This window comes from Thalassophryne amazonica, chromosome 15, assembly GCF_902500255.1.
Source record: "Thalassophryne amazonica chromosome 15, fThaAma1.1, whole genome shotgun sequence".
Classification (NCBI taxonomy): domain Eukaryota; kingdom Metazoa; phylum Chordata; class Actinopteri; order Batrachoidiformes; family Batrachoididae; genus Thalassophryne; species Thalassophryne amazonica.
The window spans coordinates 62595135-62616960 of NC_047117.1; the positions used below are offsets into that span (position 1 = coordinate 62595135).

A 21826-nucleotide genomic window follows, 5' to 3' on the forward strand; every position below is an offset into this window, starting at 1 on the left:
CATCTGCTCTCAGGAATCCCCTTTGTTTCCAAATGTTTGCATGTACATGACATACGCCATAAGCGTAGGCTGAGTCTGTGTAGATATTAACACGTTGATCTTTAGCTATCTGGCAAGCCATAGTTAAGGCTTTGATTTCTGCCAGTTGGGCTGAACAAGGCTGATCAATTCCTTGGGACTCCAGTAATTCAAAGGTCTCGCCATCCGTGTTTAGTTTAACTATCCCCATACCCGCATGCAATCCCGCGGCATCCCGAAAGCATGAGCCATCCACGAACAGGGTTAGATCTGCATCTATGGCGTGATTATACAAATGTTCTCTGGCTCTCAAAAATTTCTCTGTCTCTGCCACACAGTTATGTGGAGTACCATCTAACGGTGTGGTCAATTTGGTGGCAGGATTCACCGTGTGACAACGTTGTATTGTTATTTCTGGGGCGGACAACACAACTTCATATCCAGTGCGTCTAGCTTGTGTTAAGACAAAACGTTGACTGGTTAGCAGGGCATGTAACTGATGCGACGTGTACAACGTTACTGCATGTCCCATGATTATGGATGATGCTTTTTGAAATGCAAAGGCAGCTGCTGCTAGACCCTGATAGCATGGTGGCAATCCTGTTTCAATGTTGTCAAGCTTTGTACTATAATAGGCCAATGGTTGTTTTCCTTCATTTGTTTCCTGCATTAGTACAGCACAAGCATATCCAGCTTTTTCAGTAACATACAAATGGAAAGGTTTCCCATAATCTGGGTTACCTAACGTGGGAGCAGATTGCATGTCTGTTTTTAGGGCCTCAAAAGCTCCCGTTGCCTGATCTGTCCAGACGAGGAGAGCTGCATTGCTTGTTTTCCCCACTGCTCTAATTATGGCACGCAAAGGTGCAGTTTTTATAGCATAATCACAAATCCACGGCCGACTGTACCCTGCCATCCCAAGGAATGAAAGCATCTGTCCCACTGTTTGGGTTTGGGAGCCTTGATTATAGCCTCCACTTGGCTTGGGGCTATACATCGCGTGGTCCCACACAACTGTCTTCCCAAGTATTCTACTTGTTGTTTGCAGAACTGCAATTTGTCCTTACTTACTTTATGACCTCCATCTGCCAATGCATGCAATACAATTAATGAATCTTTTTCACACTGTTCTTGAGTCTCTGATGCAATAAGGAGATCATCCATATATTGCACCAATGTACTGGGTATGTCAAGGTGTTGTAAATCTTCAGCCAGGACTTTGTTAAAGATGGCTGGGGACAGGTTCAGTCCCTGAGGTAGCCGTGTATACGTTAGCTGTTGTCCCAGAAATGTGAATGCAAACAAATGTTGTGAGTCTGGGTGCACAGGCACACTGAAATAGGCTGAACACAGATCGATTACTGTGTACCATTTTGCTCCAGCAGGGATGCTTGATAGTATAGTATGTGGATCAGGTACTATAGGTGCATCCATTTCTATTATTGCATTGATAGGACGCAGATCATGTACCAGCCGATACTCTTTGGTATTGTTTTTAGGGATAGGATAGATAGGAGTATTGCATGGGCTTGCAGTTTTTATTAGAACTCCAGCTGCCATTAGTCCCTTAATTACTGGTTTTATGCCTTCAATAGCCTGAGGTTTTAATGGATACTGCCTTTGGTGAGGCAGTTTTGCTCCCGGTTTTACTTTTATTTTACTGGTAAGGCTGTTTTTACTAGTCCTACATCCGTTTTGCTTTTGGACCACACCACTGGTGGTATTTGCTCTAACAATTTCTCTTGTTGGGCCGATAACACCATCTGTCCCTCTGGTCTAGGATTGAGCTCCACTTTTTGAGCTATAGCCTCATCATTTACTTTTAAATTAATTCGTATAAACTGCTGGTCTTTTGACAGATGTACTTGTGGACTTTCCATGTTTTGCCATTCTTCAACTTCTGAGGCTGTCTTTACCATTGGACCTAGGTCATGGGATTCGTACTTTTCTGAGACTAAAAGGGTCACATGAGGTGTGGCATTCGGCACTTGATACCATTGTTGTTCAGCTGAAGTTAGCTTGACAGAAGCTGCGGCCCCTTGGGGGCCTAAATAAATTTCTGTGGTGGTTATGTGAAACAGCCGTTGATTCATCAATGCATCCCAGCAGCATGCATAGTCAGTTTGTTCTTGTTTGGCATCGAACATCAGGGTGACATGTAAAGGTAAACTAGATGTACATACTGCTTCATAGTGTTGTTCTGCCCAGGGCTTCCATTTTTCCCATTCCAGTTGAAGATTTGAATTTTCTGGTTGTAACTTCAGCCAGTATACCATGGGTTGCACAGGTCGGACCTTGTTTTCCATGTCCATAAGCACCATAATGTTGGTGAGTGCTTCGTCAGGAAAGTGTATTTGCAGTCCTTGATGGGTACACACTATCTAGGTTTGTAGCTTACATAAAATGTCTCTTCCCAGCAAATTCACAGGTGTATTTTGTGAGTATAACAGGGGTGCTTCAATTGTTTTTCCTGCAATCGTTACAGGAAGTGGGCGTGTAAACGGTATTATTTGAGTCTTCCCAGAGAAGCCGATGGTCTTAATTACAGACCCAGAGAGGGGGAGATGAGCGCCCATTTTCCCTATGCAAGAGTATGTTGCCCCTGTATCCACCATGAAAGGGAAATCTCTGTTTTGTATATTAACAGTGACGGTTGGCTCTTCCTTAGGTATCATCGAAATAGCCAATGCCACCGTTTCCCCCTCTGTCTTCTCTAGGCCTCCCTATTGCCAATAGGCAGAGGGTCCAACCCAAGGTCGGGCCGGACAATTTCTCATTCGATGTCCAGGTTGTCCACAGCTCCAACACTCATTAGAGGGTTGATCCCCTATGGGGGTGTTGGTCCCATAGGCGGTCCCGCTTGACTGTTCCTGGGAGCTGAGTTTTGGAATCTGCTTCCAAATGAAGGTTGGCGAGATCCTCTTCGCCACCCTCCTCTTTGACCTTGAAAGTTCCGTGACTCTCCTCTCCACCCATGACTGTAGGTGGGTCCATTTCCGGGTGTGCCAGTGCTATGGTAGTGATAGTGATGCTCCACTGGTGCCGAGACTTCTCCTGCAGCAGTGCTCCCTGCTGCTCCTTGGGGGCTCTGTGTGGCTGTTACCACAGGTGCCTGTATGGTGGCAGCAGTGTTTGTCGTAGGGCCTGTGCTTGCCGACTCAGAAGGAACAGGGGTCATCATTGGTGCCTGGGTCTTTGTTTTTTCTTTCTTGACTTTGGTTAGCTCTCCCAACTGCATCTGCACCAATTTTTTCGTCAGGGATTTTGCTGCATCTTCTTCTTTTTGTTTTTCTTTCTTGTAGATTTCAAGATGGTGACAAATATGCTCAGAGTATAAAGCCCAATTCATTTTCGATAGTCCCACAACTCCATCTAGGGCTTTCTGAACCTCATCTGGTAGAGCCTTTTTTACAGTTATTTTAAACAGGATTTCAGTTGCTGGAGAATGGTTCCATGCATTTCCTGTTTCCTCCGCCCATCTTTTCTGGAATCGGTGCAGGAACTTCTTTGGGCACTCTTCAGGTGTCCACTCCTCATCATCCAATTTAGAGGGATCCAAGACCTCAGGGTACTTTCTTCTCAGTCCTTCCCACATGGAGTTTCTATAGCGATTAAAGGGGACTTCATCATGTTGATTAGTGCCCATCATTTGTGTTAGTCCAACCTTTCCTGCTAATTCTTCAGTGTCATGTTTTCCCATGACATGCATTAGCAAGGCTTTTATGTCACCTAAAGACAAGGTTACCCCTGCAGTGCCTTCTTCTAAGGCAGTTATCCATCTCCCAGCTCCTTGGGTGATGTCTGGCAGTCTGTTGGCCAGCCCCACCATGTCTGTCCAGCTCCATGGGGTATACACATGATGACCATTTCTAACCACCAATGGGCATATGAGGTCTTCGTCCTCCTCTTCTTCTGTGCGGACTCCATACTGTCTTCCAGATCGAGTGCGACTGACTGGTTCCAGGCAGTCCATCCAGTCGGTTATATTCTGTTCTAAAGCCGCTATGTCTTTGGCTACACATTGTTGTCTTTGCCTGAGTCGGGCCTCTTTTGCAGTCTCAATGATGATCTCACCAGAAATTTTTCGGGTGGGTGGCTGTATAATGTGATTCCCTTGATTGGGCTTCGATTGTTGTAATATTCTTCTTTCCTCGGCGTCCCTATGTCTTTGTATTCTTTCCTTCGCTAGCCGAAGTTGCTCTGCTAGTTCTTCATTATCTCTTCTGGCCAGATCCAGTGTGTCACAGAAGCTCTTGTGCCACTCTTCGGAGCCTCTATAGCCTGTGAAGGTCCAGTCGGCTGACTTATGGTGGGAGGGGACGGTTTTCAGTGGACCTCGATGTGCAGGCGGAGCCTTCAGGTCTCTCTCTTTATCCTCGTCTGCCTCCGTGTCACTGTTATTTGTGGCCCCCCCTGCTGGTCGTGGTGAGCGACCACTTACTTTCGGACTTGGAGACCTTGTATGATCCATTTGACAGACTGAGGACCTGTCTCCTTGTGGCTCTCGAGCTTTTAGTGTCAGTGTGAATTTGCCCTCCACATCCATGCCTTGGTCCTCTTCACGAGTTCCTAATACAAATTGTCCAGCTGTCTTTCCCATATCATGACGTTTATATGGGGGTGGCTCTGATTCCCAGCTCGGTGCACTGGCTTTAGTCTCTTTGGATCTTTCCTCTGTCATTTTTTCTCTTTTCTGCTGTAGCCTCTGTGCTTCCTGCTTGAACAAGGCCAAAACTTCTTTTTCTTCAGTGCGTTTTTTGTTGTTATTTACGTTCTTCTGCTGATCTTTAATTTCTTTTTTCTGTATTTCTACCGCAACTGCTTCACACATCACCGGATCAAATGATCCCTCCAAAGGCCATTGCCTGCCCCCATGTGACCTTTTGTGCCACTTTCTCATACATTGGTTGGCCTTAGTGCGTTTTCCTGGATATTTTCTTAGTACTAAGTCTAGCGGGGTACTTTCCCGACCTTGACCTTGAGAGTTACCCATGTAACCCTGACAACCGCTATGTGAGGTGTTTCTATGGTGTTCTGGTAGTCCCTCAGGGGCTGTCCTGATCCAGACCAATAACTTGCTGGCTGTAACACCTATTTTGTATTTTAAACCCTTAAAAGGATTAAATTTCCAACTGCTATGCCCGTCTTCTTTCTCTTTAACTAAATATGAAAATTTACCTGCTTCCCACCGAACCTTCCTTGGGACCACAGTCACAGTCAACCTAGGAAACAGTTCTTCACCTGGATCGGTTGGTAGTGTTACTAAATGATTTAATCAATCAATCAATTCAATCAATTTTTTTATATAGCGCCAAATCACAACAAACAGTTGCCCCAAGGCGCTTTATATTGTAAGGCAAGGCCATACAATAATTATGTAAAACCCCAACGGTCAAAACGACCCCCTGTGAGCAAGCACTTGGCTACAGTGGGAAGGAAAAAACTCCCTTTTAACAGGAAGAAACCTCCAGCAGAACCAGGCTCAGGGAGGGGCAGTCTTCTGCTGGGACTGGTTGGGGCTGAGGGAGAGAACCAGGAAAAAGACATGCTGTGGAGGGCAGCAGAGATCGATCACTAATGATTAATGCAGAGTGGTGCATACAGAGCAAAAAGAGAAAGAAACAGTGCATCATGGGAACCCCCCAGCAGTCTACGTCTATAGCAGCATAACTAAGGGATGGTTCAGGGTCACCTGATCCAGCCCTAACTATAAGCTTTAGCAAAAAGGAAAGTTTTAAGCCTAATCTTAAAAGTAGAGAGGGTGTCTGTCTCCCTGATCTGAATTGGGAGCTGGTTCCACAGGAGAGGAGCCTGAAAGCTGAAGGCTCTGCCTCCCATTCTACTCTTACAAACCCTAGGAACTACAAGTAAGCCTGCAGTCTGAGAGCGAAGCGCTCTATTGGGGTGATATGGTACTACGAGGTCCCTAAGATAAGATGGGACCTGATTATTCAAAACCTTATAAGTAAGAAGAAGAATTTTAAATTCTATTCTAGAATTAACAGGAAGCCAATGAAGAGAGGCCAATATGGGTGAGATATGCTCTCTCCTTCTAGTCCCCGTCAGTACTCTAGCTGCAGCATTTTGAATTAACTGAAGGCTTTTTAGGGAACTTTTAGGACAACCTGATAATAATGAATTACAATAGTCCAGCCTAGAGGAAATAAATGCATGAATTAGTTTTTCAGCATCACTCTGAGACAAGACCTTTCTGATTTTAGAGATATTGCGTAAATGCAAAAGGCAGTCCTACATATTTGTTTAATATGCGCTTTGAATGACATATCCTGATCAAAAATGACTCCAAGATTTCTCACAGTATTACTAGAGGTCAGGGTAATGCCATCCAGAGTAAGGATCTGGTTAGACACCATGTTTCTAAGATTTGTGGGGCCAAGTACAATAACTTCAGTTTTATCTGAGTTTAAAAGCAGGAAATTAGAGGTCATCCATGTCTTTATGTCTGTAAGACAATCCTGCAGTTTAGCTAATTGGTGTGTGTCCTCTGGCTTCATGGATAGATAAAGCTGGGTATCATCTGCGTAACAATGAAAATTTAAGCAATACCGTCTAATAATACTGCCTAAGGGAAGCATGTATAAAGTGAATAAAATTGGTCCTAGCACAGAACCTTGTGGAACTCCATAATTAACTTTAGTCTGTGAAGAAGATTCCCCATTTACATGAACAAATTGTAATCTATTAGACAAATATGATTCAAACCACCGCAGCGCAGTGCCTTTAATACCTATGGCATGCTCTAATCTCTGTAATAAAATTTTATGGTCAACAGTATCAAAAGCAGCACTGAGGTCTAACAGAACAAGCACAGAGATGAGTCCACTGTCCGAGGCCATAAGAAGATCATTGTAACCTTCACTAATGCTGTTTCTGTACTATGATGAATTCTAAAACCTGACTGAAACTCTTCAAATAGACCATTCCTCTGCAGATGATCAGTTAGCTGTTTTACAACTACCCTTTCAAGAATTTTTGAGAGAAAAGGAAGGTTGGAGATTGGCCTATAATTAGCTAAGATAGCTGGGTCAAGTGATGGCTTTTTAAGTAATGGTTTAATTACTGCCACCTTAAAAGCCTGTGGTACATAGCCAACTAACAAAGATAGATTGATCATATTTAAGATCGAAGCATTAAATAATGGTAGGGCTTCCTTGAGCAGCCTGGTAGGAATGGGGTCTAATAAACATGTTGATGGTTTGGATGAAGTAACTAATGAGAATAACTCAGACAGAACAATCGGAGAGAAAGAGTCTAACCAAATACCGGCATCACTGAAAGCAGCCAAAGATAACGATACGTCTTTGGGATGGTTATGAGTAATTTTATCTCTAATAGTTAAAATTTTGTTAGCAAAGAAAGTCATGAAGTCATTACTAGTTAAAGTTAATGGAATACTCAGCTCAATAGAGCTCTGACTCTTTGTCAGCCTGGCTACAGTGCTGAAAAGTAACCTGGGGTTGTTCTTATTTTCTTCAATTAGTGATGAGTAGAAAGATGTCCTAGCTTTACGGAGGGCTTTTTTATAGAGCAACAGACTCTTTTTCCAGGCTAAGTGAAGATCTTCTAAATTAGTGAGACGCCATTTCCTCTCCAACTTACGGGTTATCTGCTTTAAGCTACGAGTTGTGAGTTATACCACGGAGTCAGACACTTCTGATTTAAAGCTCTCTTTTTCAGAGGAGCTACAGCATCCAAAGTTGTCTTCAATGAGGATGTAAAACTATTGACGAGATACTCTATCTCCCTTACAGAGTTTAGGTAGCTACTCTGCACTGTGTTGGTATATGGCATTAGAGAACATAAAGAAGGAATCATATCCTTAAACCTAGTTACAGCGCTTTCTGAAAGACTTCTAGTGTAATGAAACTTATTCCCCACTGCTGGGTAGTCCATCAGAGTAAATGCAAATGTATTAAGAAATGATCAGACAGAAGGGAGTTTTCAGGGAATACTGTTAAGTCTTCTATTTCCATACCATAAGTCAGAACAAGATCTAAGATATGATTAAAGTGGTGGGTGGACTCATTTACTTTTTGAGCAAAGCCAATAGAGTCTAATAATAGATTAAATGCAGTGTTGAGGCTGTCATTCTCAGCATCTGTGTGGATGTTAAAATCGCCCACTATAATTATCTTATCTGAGCTAAGCACTAAGTCAGACAAAAGGTCTGAAAATTCACAGAGAAACTCACAGTAACGACCAGGTGGACGATTGATAATAACAAATAAAACTGGTTTTTGGGACTTCCAATTTGGATGGACAAGACTAAGAGACAAGCTTTCAAATGAATTAAAGCTCTGTCTGGGTTTTGGATTAATTAATAAGCTGGAATGGAAGATTGCTGCTAATCCTCCACCCCGGCCCGTGCTACGAGCATTCTGACAGTTAGTGTGACTTGGGGGTGTTGACTCATTTAAACTAACATATTCATCCTGCTGTAACCAGGTTTCTGTTAGGCAGAATAAATCAATATGTTGATCAATTATTATATCATTTACCAACAGGGACTTAGAAGAGAGAGACCTAATGTTTAATAGACCACATTTAACTGTTTTAGTCTGTGGTGCAGTTGAAGGTGCTATATTATTTTTTCTTTTTGAATTTTTATGCTTAAATAGATTTTTGCTGGTTATTGGTAGTCTGGGAGCAGGCACCGTCTCTACGGGGATGGGGAAATGAGGGGATGGCAGGGGGAGAGAAGCTGCAGAGAGGTGTGTAAGACTACAACTCTGCTTCCTGGTCCCAACCCTGGATAGTCACGGTTTGGAGGATTTAAGAAAATTGGCCAGATTTCTAGAAATGAGAGCTGCTCCATCCAAAGTGGGATGGATGCCGTCTCTCCTAACAAGACCAGGTTTTCCCCAGAAGCTTTGCCAATTATCTATGAAGCCCACCTTAGCATACCCACTTAATGGTATGCTAAGTTCTTTATTAGGGTCAGCACAAAGCAGCTCCAGCCACGGGGTTAAACCCTGATGCCACAGACGTCTTATCAGCAGCTCCCAATTAATTAGAGGGAATTGTTCTTTCTTTTGCTTCAGATTGATTACCTTAGTAATCTGCCATAATTTCTGATTGATCTCTTGTTCGTCCTGCCAATGTTCTGCTCCTACCCTGTCAAAATAGGTCCTTTCCAGCCAAAAATGTGTCCTGATTCCCTGGGTTTCGATGTCTCCGTCAGTCAAGTAATGTTCTGGGAGTATTATTTCATCATCACTTAAGTCTCCCATCAATGACTGTCCCAAGCATTGATCAGTCTGTCAGCTTTTTCACTATAATCTAAGCTTTATCTCTTTTGATTTATAACCAATTTTATTTATTTAATCCTCTTACAACCCTAACACTTCCTAATGTCTTTGCTCCCGACTTTCTATTTTCCTTCTAATTTTTTTAACTTTCTGCTTCTAGTCTTTTTCTGCTATATTTGTTTATTAGTTTTCTCTCTTTGAAATAATATCTACCTTCTCTGTATTTACATAGCACTCTTCTCCTGTCTTTTTCTTCACTGTCTCTGTTTCACACTTTCCTCTCTGCCTGTCATGCACCTCCCAAGTCCTCCTGTTGGGTCTAAATACCTCCCCCTCGTACTCTTTCACATTAATCTTGTATGTCAGCCAGCTTGCAAGCCCTCACAGCTTTGCTTGCACCTCCCCGCTTACTCTCCACTCTCCCACACACAATTTTCAACAGCTTTATACACAAAAATTATTAAAAACAACTTTCTATATATCTCTATCTAGACTTCTGCCACTTTTCACTCCGCGGCTTTAAACAACCTTTTTATTCACTTAACACCAATGTGTTCTGTTTAAGCATGTATCTCTTCTTCACGTTAGACAGCTTCTCCGGCGCTGTCAGCAACTTCATATATTACTTTTTTCAAGCCCTCTTTGAGCGTACAATATTTCATTACTTCTACGCCTTACCGCGCCTCGCGTGCGTATCCTGTGCTTAATATATTGTTTTTCACCAGCTCCTTTCTGAGCATACAATATTTCATTTACTTCTACGCCTTACCGCGCCTCGCGTGCGTATCCTGTGCTTACTATATTATTTTCACAAGCTCCTTTCTGAGCATACAATATTTCATTTATTTCTACGCCTTACCGCGCCTCGCGTGCGTATCCTGTGCCTTTCTGCACTTTCTTCTACCTTTTTTTTTTTTCACTTACTGAGCTCCTCGTGAGCTTAAGGTGCCTTTGCACTGAAAATACTCTTTTTCTTGTCTTATAAAAAACTCATATTACTGTGTACTTAATTACTTATTCTTCTCCCACGCCCCACAAGCGTGTATCTGGTGCCTTACTGCAGTATTTTCTGCTTCATTAATTCTCATGTATTCTGCACTAACTCTTCATTCATTTTATTTTTTTTTTATAGTTTTTCTCTTTTCTTAAAAAATGACGTCCTTTATTGAGCTCTTTTACTTACTGTCAGCTGTGCCACTTTGCACTTTTAAATCTCTTTATCACATACGGTATTTCTACTGCGCCCCCTCAGGCGCTTATCTTGTGCTTCCTCTGCACGTATTCTCTGTTAAACTCTTTTTCTCACTTATTTCACTTCAGTCTCTGTTAAACTCTTTAAACAACCTTGTATTACCTTGTATCTATTTGTCAGTATACTCCCCTAAATTAACCCCTACAGCGCATGCTATCAGCCGGCACGTTAGTAACGAATTTCAACACCAATTATTCCCCAAGCATCCAGGTTAGTTCTCCACGCACTCTTTCCGCACCAGAGTTCATGAACATTCCTGACCTTTCACTCACACAGACATTCTTTTTCCCGGGAACACACACACCTTCTGAGCATTTTATCTACAAGGCCTGATAATTTTCAATCTTATCTTTTTTTAGTCTCTTATCAATTTTCTTAGTCCAGGTTCTTTTGGGTAAGAGGCAATTAAAAAATATCACCTGTCAACTTGGGCGGAAATCCCGACTCACTCCTCCAGATCGTGCAGAAGTTATAAAAGGTTTCTGCTTACCTTTTAGTCGTGATCACTGTTATTTACGGTCTGGAGGGATGAGCTGGACTGCCCCAGGCTGCCGGAATGCCCCTGGACCCTCCTGAAGCTGGCTCGCCAAGTTCTGTCGCGGCTCGTCTTTAGTCTTCTCAGGATGTCGTCTTTTAGATAACACAAACTAATTGCAAGTGATATGCTAGAAAATGACACAACACTTTAGAATAATTCAGCCTTAAGCAAGATAAAATGCACAGAGTTTTTAAGTTTATTTAAGCCTTCGACACAAAGCTTAGACAAACTGAGTCCTCTAGAGAGACTGAATATGACAACCGCGCTCATCTATTTATTGGAGACCCGCGGGCATCGCTCCTCCTTCGACTTTTTTATTTATTTCATTCCCAAGACATGGTTTTCTATTGGAAGCGTCCTCTAGTGAACCCTAAGCAGGTGTTAGGCCATTATTTCAATGTGACAAACGCTCCCATTAAAACATGAAGGATTTACAACTGATTTTTTTTAAAAGACCTTCAGCCACAGGTGCAGCTGGCCTGAGGCCCCCTCCGCACGTGGCCTCAGCCACACGTGCAGCTGGCCTGAGGCCCCTGCACGTGGCCTGCGGGAAAGCACCTAAAAGGCCTTGGAAAGCCCCTGACAGACTGAATGACTAATAGAGCCCTTTTTTTGGGTTGAACACCTGCTAGTTCAACCAGAGGACATACAGTTCGGATCAGGACACTTGATAGTTCATCACAGTTCAAATATGGACCTAAAAATTCTTCTACAGAAACAAGGTTAATTTAACATCAAGATTACACATATCAAATTTGCATAGGATCATATTCCCTTGAGCATATAGCTGCCTGCATTGTCTGGCTATATCAAGGTCATTACTTAGGTCAGTACTCATTATGAGTCCAAGGTATCTACATAAATCAGCTTGTTTCAGTACTTCAGTGTTTAGATTAAACACTAGCAAATCCACCACTTTTAGATAGCTGGTCCTAAAGGACATTGTTCTTGGGGTTGTATAGTACACAGTGGTTGTCACCAAACTGCCCATATACTTTCAGCAGTTTGTTGAGCCCTGCCACTGAGGGTGCCATTAGCATCAGGTCATCTGCATACATAATATGGTTAATTAGTATGCCACTATATAAGTTTCCATGCAGATCCAGCATTCTAGATCCATCCTAAATTAAGTGAAGTTATGCAGTGAATTTTTTGTCAAATTCAATTTAATATGAATTAACGCCTTAAAAATAGAGTCCTAGTGGTGAGCCCAACAACTTAAAGGTGTTAATTTCGTCAGATGAGATGAGATGAAATGAAATATATTGGTCAAAGGCCATTTTTTCATGACGAACACGAGACAATGACAGGATTGCGTCACTGTTGTGAAACACTGATGAAGATGCTATTAATGTGCATTATTGTTGACGATAAAAGACGAGACTATGAGAAATGTTTTACAAGAAATAAAACTTTAAAAATCATTTTTCATCTTTATTTTCATCTACAAGTGTTTAACTGCATTCAAAATGTTGCTGCAGCCTCAGAGGTCCAGAATGTTGATGTCATAACTATAAAGGCCCCTTCACACATAGTATGAAGTTTGGTCAAATAAGGCAAAACAGTTCGAATTAGTGCACCACAAAACACGCCGATGGGCAGGCGTGCACAATCCCGGTGCGAGGGTTCGTGCACATGACGGTGTCTTTCGAGCAGGAACACAGGGCGAGGTGCACAACATTGCACCGTTGTGGAATAAATAAAAACCAGCTGATACCTGTGGACCCACATCACACCGCTGATGTGGATGAAATAAAAAACTATGGAACTGACTATGGAAAGAAATCTCAAGCAGACCATTTATTCATCAGTGTGTTCATGGTTATGAAATTCTGATATAACTTAGGCCTTCTGTTGGGAAGGTGTCGTAGCACGGACCCACAACAGGGGGCGCTAAAGAACGGACAATGAATAAGCCAAAAAGTAACAATTTAATGTTGTGACAACACACAACTAAACACACAAAATCAGTAAAGTTAATTAACACCAGGTGACGTGTGGGCAGGCTCGAAGATAGGAGACCCCCGACCAGAGAGGAGCCGCGTCCCACACGGCTTCCACCACCAACGGTCTGAAGAACATCGGAGCCGCCAAGTCCCGAATCCCCAGGTGGCCTCTGTCTTCGGCTGTCGACCCTGGTACTGCTGGCAGAAAACAAAGACAAGATGAATGAGTGTGAATCCGCACACTCAGTAATCCACAGTCTGCACTCAGTTAGGAGGGAGCACCTCCACCTCCAATCACACACTTGTGCAGCTCCTGTTTAACCACTTATCTTGGTTTGGGGTGTGAGGCGAAGCCGTCGCTGTCACACCAAACGCCAATCCCACAGATAAGGACGAACACCACAGGATAACGGCTGCAAAAGAAGTCCAAATTATCACTCAACAATATGAGTCAGCAGAGAAAATTACCTCTTCAGTAGTTGATTTCTCGGCGGGGAGGTGGAGTTGCAGTCCGGCTTATATAGTGGTGTAGATGAGTGACAGCTGGTGCGATGAGTGACAGCTGTCACTTCTTCTGGGTCTGGCGCCCTCTTGCTTGGAGCCCGCACTCCAAGCAGGGCGCCCTCTGGTGGTGGTGGGCCAGCAGTACCTCCTCTTCAGCGGCCCACATAACACCTTCTGTGTGAAGTTGGGAAGTTAACTGAGTTTTAATTAAACCATTTCTTTGTATTTCAGGTATGTGTTTGGGAGCTGCTGACCAAAGGCCACCGACTGCTAGAGAGCATGAAGCAGCACCGAGCCGCAGTCAACTGTATCAAGATCACAAGTGATGACAGGCAGTGTGTGTCTGCCAGCTCTGATGGGTCCTGTATCATCTGGGACTTAGAGTGAGTAAGCAACAACACACAGTGTGCAAGGCTAACTTCACACAGTGGAACTTTCAAACTACCTTAGATACTACAAACTTACTGCAGCTGAAACTAAGTTGCTGTTGAGTTGATGGCATCCCATTTGAAACGCGTGAAACTCAGACACAAGATTTGCAAAACTTTCAACTTTATCAAACTAGCTTCAAAGCAAAGTTATATCCACTCCCTTCCCATTTTTTTCCTGATGAATGTCATAAAATCCATGATCTGATCCAAACGATGAGTTTTGTGATCGCATGCCCAATACAGGTTATTATGAACTGTGAGAAGATTATAAAATATGAAACAAAAGAAGATACAAAGTTGGAAGTAGGCTTGAAATGACACGTCTGATTTGATATAATCTATCAAGCAAACAATAAAACAGATGAAAAGTTACATGTCAGTATTATTGTCCCCGCTGGTGACTACCTCTCCTCCTACGAATGACCATACAATCCTCCACTGGCCGAGCACCATGATCCTCTGGAAGTGCTAAAGCCAGAGTCCTGGCGCTGTCCTCATTCCCTGCACAGGTGGTGTCAGGCACGCTCTCCATACATGCACAGCAGGTGGTCACTGGCCAGCAGCATTAAAAGTATTGCACTGCTCTCCTCAGAAAAATATTAAATAAATAAATAAAAACCCACAATAAATCCAGTTCATACGGCTCGTCCATGGAAAGACAGGCACATGGCCGTGTGACCCTTCCTCCATCCCAGGACTGGACCCTCTATCGACACATGGGACATGCAACCTTTGTATATAGTTTGCTGTGTTGCACAGATTTTATTTGCTTCTTTGGTTGTAATAAATAATTTGACTTATGTGAGTGTATCAATTTCTAGGACTAAAGGTGTTATAGGTGCTGTAATTAATTCATATAATTAACACTTTAGTTTGACAGCCACAATTTTAATACTTAATAGTGACAGCTTGCAGTCATTATAACCTTGTACACTGGACTTATTATTTATGAGCTACCGAGGAACTAACCCTCATGCATCATCTCCTTGCAGCTTTTAACCTCTCGTTTTTGGGTTCATACTGTTGTATGGCTTCCGAAAGTCTCCTGTACTTTTCAAGCGTGTTTCGTCTCGCCGCCTGCAGCCTTCTCTTAAAAACCCACAGAACAAGCACACCATCACCTTGATGTCCTCCATTGTTTGTGTCGTGTATAAATCGACATCATGGCTGTGATGACCTTGCTCACATTGAGGAGGTTCTTGGTTGTAATGGAAAACGACATGTTTCATACCAAAACTGAGTAGAGCCAAGCTGAGTAGTGCGAGACCTGTATAATGGAAATGGGCCTTAAATGTATTTCAACTTCTGTTCTCAGAAAAATAAAGAAATAAATAGAGGTAAACACAATGAATCTGGTTCCTGCAGCTCATCCATGGCCGGACAGGACGCATCCAGCCCGCTGACATGTGTGCGCGGCGGGTGGTTGACTGCAGAGCCGGGTGACTGGAGACTGCTGGACCCATTCGGTCAGTTCCAGAATCGCTGTTCCTGTCCGATCATATAAAAGGAAAAGTGTATGTCAACCCCTCACAAGTTGTCCCACGTGTTGTGCATGTTCTGAATCACAGAGAGTACATGATGAGGGTACGAGGTGCCCACCTGTTGATTTGAAGAGGTTTATCGCGCAAATTGTTTTTGTCTGTTCAAAACTTAAGTGACGTGCGTGCACTGCCACGTGACTGAGGCAAGGAGACGGTGTGCGGCTGTGAACCTCACGCCAAACTGCGAATTTCCTCATGGATTGCATTCACAGGCTGTCATAGCCCAGTGAGATACGAGCTTAAGACTGAGGATGTTAGACAATCAGAGCCCAAATATAACTACACCCTAGTCTTCACAGTAAATCATACTGGGTAATTTGTGTTACCAGAGCACACTTGCTGTGATCTTTTCCTCTCCACCAGTTAATTGCCAGAGAAATAAAACTCATTTTTACCTCCTTTCTCTTTTCTTTTGGTCTCTTTTGTTGCTGTAGGCGATTTGAAAGGTGCCAAATAGTGCTCGCCAACACGCTGTTCAAGACGGTGGTCTACCACCCAGAGGAGTTTCACATCGTTACTAGTGGCACTGACAGACAGGTGTGTGTGTGTGTCTGCTTACTGAAGTAGGTTTCACGGTGACACTTTGTCACATGACATTATGTGTGTTGAAGCGTTTGCTGGGAAGTCATTTACTTAAACCACAGTCACAGAGAGATGAGATTGCGATTTAGGAGAGTCGCCAACAGTCTGTGTCGCCACTCTGTAAGGATTACAGTCATAGACTTTGTGTAGATAAAAAGCTGTGCAAACTCTTCTGTGAAGGGCACTGACGCACATGATGGTGGTGAGATTTGTCCATATGACTATCAGCTAAACCGTATTTCAAACGTTTGATAGTGTATAAGCTTAAGAACCTTATTGTCAGATGTTCCTTTGGTGTAATCCAGATCACAGAGCTCTGTGTAGTAGAGGAGCGCTTGATAAATATACAAAAGCTGAAAGGAGACCAACAGTAGTCATGTGACTTTTTTCAGTTGCTCTAATGTTTTTTGTTTGTTTGTTTGTTTTTATATTTTTTTTCTTTCCCATTCATGGAACTTCCTGTAAAAGGTGTCAATTACCTGGTGTTTTCGCCTGTTTGTTTGTCTGTCTGTGAACAGCCTGGAGCCCACAATTTTACATACATTATGAAATTTTTACTGAAGATTCATATCCTGATAAGCAAGAACTGTTTCAATTCTCAAGGTCAGAGTCAGGAAAAATCCTGGAAAATTGAAAAAAAAAATCCCTATCTTTAACATTGAATGAATTTTCAAAAAATCATAACTCTGTCAAAAAAGATCAAGTTTCTTTCATATTTGAGACCATTATGTAGGATGGTAATCTTTATCAGCTGACAAAGTTTGATCCAGATCTGATTCAGATTACAGATTTTGTCGCCATTTAAATTTAACATTCAAAACTCCATTGAATGTATTTTTTTTTCCCATTATATCTTAAATAAACATGCCCCAATCACTCTCATATCTGAAAGTGAGGTGCAGGCTGGCACTCACCATCGCCTGACAAAGTAGATAGATATTGGGGCATGGAAGACTCCACTCAGTGTTGGAAGTGATCCGGATTGGCAGATGTCAGAAATCTCTGATTGCTCTTGTTTATTTATTTATTGTCTTTTTCCTTGTTGGAACTATATCTCCAGATGTCATGAATGGATTTAACTGATTCAACTGGTGGATGGGTAGGCCTTTGATCAACAAAGTGTTGATTATTTTTTAAAGTGGATGTGCATCCAGCATCATTTTACATTGATATATCTTTAATATCTCTGTTGATTTCCATTTCACTTGTGATCAACACCCCAGTGGAACAGTTTAGAATGGATAAACAGTACTGTTGGGGTTTGTGGAAGTATTTGCTTTATGCTTGGCCTCAAGTGTTAATGGTGTCTTTGAATAACTTTGCTGTTTCTTCACTGGATGCTTGAAACGTACTTGAACACAAGTGAAAAAATATTTGCGATATGTATCAGCTCCAACTACATTTGAGTTTTCTTTTGTTTTCTTTTCTTTTTTGTTGTTGTTGTTGTTTTTTAATTGTGTATCTGTCCGCCCTCAGATTACCTACTGGGATGTGCTCGATGGCTCGATCATCAGAGTGCTGCAGGGTTCACTGTCTGAAACAATCTACAGCATGGACATCACACAGGATGGCCAACACTTTGTGACAGGTCTGAACAATTACACGTCTGTACAATCTCCTTTTAAAAATTCTAAAAGATATTATATTGTCTCCAACACAAAGGTTTGCGTCCTGTGTTATTAAGCAGTTACTGAAAGGTTATGAATCAGTTTCTTCAAAATATAATTGGAATATTTGTTGTTAAAAGATGAAGAACCCATTTCTTTCATGAGACATGAGGGTACACCCTGGATGGGATGCCACTCTATCACAGGGTCACATAGAGATAGACAAACAAACTCATTCACACACGTACGCACACCTATACCTGCATGTCTGTTGTGGGCTGGGGTGTTTGGCTGGCTTTGTTTTTGTTTTCTGTTTCTCCCACCAGGTGGTATGCATTCAGGACTGAGTGGCTGAGCATTAGGACCTCACCCTGAACACCTGAGGCTTGTTTTCACGTGCAGGTCATCAGGGCTCACAGCTGTGGTGTATTCTGTCTTGATCAGCGATTGCTGCATTTAAACCTTGAATGCACAGTGTGTGATTGCCAGAGACTCGACCTTGTGAGCAGACGTGTGAGATCGACGTCAGGAGAACAATCTCACCATTACGGACGCAGAGACCGCTCCAGGTTTGACGCCACAGTCTGTGAAGGAGGATTGGGTGAGGTCTCACGCTTTTCAGCACACTTCCTGAGGTAATTTGGTTTTGGTGATTTTTATGAAGTAATGACAGTGGATTTGGTGTCCCTCACACCTTGTTGTATTGAGCTGTCACGTTATGCTAATTGTCTAATCAGCTTCTGCTGCAGTGGAGATTTGAACTGAGTTGTTCCGTGCCTGCAGGGTGAGAAGCTGATATATATTTAAGCCAGGAAGTGTTTGCTGATTGTGTGCACCTTTGAGCTGTGTCTCTCTGGGTGGAGCGTGTTGGACTCACCTCATGTTTTCTTTCTTCACAGACTCGGTTTGTCGCGGGTACCTGGGGGGTGTCGGCGGGGTCCCTGGGTCCGAACTGCTGTGGCTCCGGACCGTTTGCGCTGCTGAGAGCGCGCCGTGTTTTCACCTCACCAGACCGCGGACATTTTTGGTTGTTTATCACTGCACTCATTATGATTATTAAATTCTGTTATCTTTTGAACCGTGCTCTGCTTATTTCATGCTGGGTCCTGTCAAACGCTGGGTCGGTGGTCCGACCGCGTCCGACACATAACAATGTCTTTGGAAGTGGGAGGACACCGGAACACCCGGAGGGGAACCCACACAAACACAAACAGAATATACAAACTCCACACATAAAGGACCAGGTGGGCAGTGTTCTCTTGTGAGGTAATAGTGCTAACCACAGTTATTGTGCCCCCCTGATTCCCATTAATAATTCTAAAATAATGTACGTTTGCTGGATTTCATTGAAACGTCACACAATTGTAGCACAACATATAAACAAGCATATTATAAGCATGGGAAAAAAATTCTGGTGTAGTGTCTTCAAGTGGAGATTAATTCAGGTGTTTTGTACAAAACAAATGGACTACCACTAAAAGATGCCCATTTCATTTTAGATCTCTAAAATGGCAGCTCCAGAGTCATATTTGTCTTATTGTCACCCAGTAGGGTTTATTTAGATATGGAAAACACATATGAAAACTCACTTGCATAATTTGACTTTTAAGTTGTTGGGGGGGGCATGTTTCAGAGGTCCGTGACTGTGTTTAATTATCATTTAAAGGTTTTAGGAGCATTTTAGTGCAAACCTCCGCCACTTAACACACACACATTTGATATAATTCCATGACCGTTATTAAAACACATTAATTCTATAAAATAAGTAATTAACAAGTCTGACTCATTGTGTCTCACCTTTCTACTGATGCACTGAAACCATTACTGACTTCCAGAATAATGATGCTTGCTGGTAATTTTCTTTGGTGCTATTTAAAATATACATAATTCAGGGCTTTCACCGATGAGATAAATCTTTAATTGGGCGGGGGGGGCGTTCCTTGTTTTTTAATTTTATTTATTATTGTTACGGGCTGTATAATTAAATTAACCTGTTGTTTTTATTTCCGTAAGGAAATAAGTATGTCACATTCTTTTGATAACCTTTTACTGTTTCACTGTTTAATATACAAACATTTTATTTATTTTAGTTTTATTGTTTTTTAAACTTGCTCATTTTATGTTATTGTGTTTCTTTTTAATCTGTACTGTAAATCAGAATCCGAATGCCTTTATTGTCATTCGTTAAAAACCGTACAGCAAAATTTCGAGTGCTACTCCTATGATGTACCACAAGTTAAAACAAACAAACAACAACAAAAAACATCTTCCACACATTCAGTCCTGATTTAATCAGTCCCACACATTCAATCAATCATATATAGATCCTAACAAATAAATAAAGAATAAATACCCCACATAAAGATGGTAAATAAAGAGAGCTTAAGTAGCTGTTTATAGTGAAATAAATAAATTCAAAATTCAGTAATTACAACATAAAAATCTGAATCATAAAACATATACACTTGAACATGAATTTGCCTGACGGCAACATGTGAGCTGGACCTTGCTTTATTTTCCCAATTTTTTTTCTTTACAATTCTGCAGGAAATCTGTGCATTTTATATCCTTTTTCAGATTGTGTTTTGATCCACGACATCCTGTTATTTTAAAACTTTTTGGACAGTGAAACCATTAATCCAACAACCTGCTGTGTTGAGATGTGTGTGATTTACAATGTGATAAATACACAATGGCTCTGGAGTTGGACACAATATGGCACCTATCAATCGAAACCCTGGAACATTGAACTCTCAGTATGCAGGCACTCCAGGCAAACCAAGCGGCAACACTCAAGCTTATATTTTGACTCCAGCCTTTGTGTGTGGAGTTTGCTTGTCCTGTGCGTGCGTGGGTTTCTCTCTAGCTGCTCCGGCTTTCTCCCACATCCAAAGACATGCAGGTTAGGTGACTTGAAACTTCAATTTTGATGTAGGTGTGAGTGAATGTGTTTGTCTATATGTGGCCTGTCCACGCTGTAACCTTCCACTCGCTCAATGACTGTTGCAATAGGCTCCAGCTTCCCCTTGACTCTTAACTGGAATAAGCGCTTATAGAATACGTATAAATGAATGATGGCGAAGCTGCTGATTTTTTTTTAATGGTCTCTGTGGGAAAAAACTCAAAATGAATGGAATTATATTGTTGGCCAAAACCAAGGGATTTTCTTTAAATTTAAAACTTTTTTTTTTGCTTTCCACACCAGGGGGAGGTGACGGGCTGGTGAAGGTGTGGGATTACATGCGTGGTGAGGTAACACATGTCGGGATCGCTCCCGGTGGTGCCATCACCGGTGTCAAGATCCACCACCATACTGTGGTCACAACAAGCATCGATGGAGCCATACTGACATGGAGGTTCCCCTACCCAAAACAGTGATTGTATAAATGATAATAACAATGATAATAAAGATACAGCATGTTGAAAGCTGTTTGCTTCCGTTTGTCTTTTATTTTCCCTCACTTGTGCCGGTCTCTCTGCAGATTTTTGGCCCCAGTTGCCTTCCTGATTACAAAAATGAGATCAGGCTGGATGTAATTCAGTAACACTCTAAATTTGTGTATCATGTCAGTATATAGCAAGTTAGTGCAGTGTACAAGTGATATTGAATGCAGCACCATCACACAAGAACTTCTGTGAAAGCTGACAATGGTGCTGTGTGCAGTCTATGTGCTAAATATGCTCCATACTTTTAAACAAAGCTAAAACACATCTGTTAACATCTGAAAACTGTCTTCTGCTGAAGAGTGCTGCATGCCTTTCATGGGATTATCACTGTATGTTATACAGTGGTTAAATAAGTGTTGAACATGTCACCATTTTTCTCAGTAAATATATTTCTAAAGGTCCTACTGACATGAAATTTACATCAAATGTCAGTAAGGACCAAAGTAATCCACACATGCAAAGAAACCAAAACAAATAAGTACAGAAATTAAGTTATGTGTAATAAAATGGAATCACAGGGAAAAAGGCAGCCCCCTCTGCACCTTCCCCGCATGACACTGTTGGTGGCATCATGGCCCTTTGGGCCATTCTAGCTTTTTCCATCATGACGTGGTGCCATCCCTGATATTTACTGAAAAATGGTGATGTGTTAAATACTTATTTTACCTGTTGTATTTCTAGAGGAGATTTA

At 42.1% G+C, this 21826-nt stretch overlaps 1 protein-coding gene across 1 annotated transcript in view; it reads left to right on the forward strand.

The window, feature by feature from the left end:
• The window catches only part of cfap52 (cilia and flagella associated protein 52), a 66757-nt gene extending 45643 nt beyond the window's left edge, over window positions 1-21114 (forward strand). The window contains exons 11-14 of the mRNA XM_034188965.1: window positions 13759-13910; window positions 15934-16036; window positions 17558-17669; window positions 20894-21114. Coding sequence (XP_034044856.1) covers window positions 13759-13910; window positions 15934-16036; window positions 17558-17669; window positions 20894-21066 — 540 coding nt within the window. The 3' untranslated portion in view covers window positions 21067-21114. The remainder of the gene's footprint in view (window positions 1-13758; window positions 13911-15933; window positions 16037-17557; window positions 17670-20893) is intronic.
• The last annotated feature ends 712 nt before the right edge of the window (window positions 21115-21826 follow it).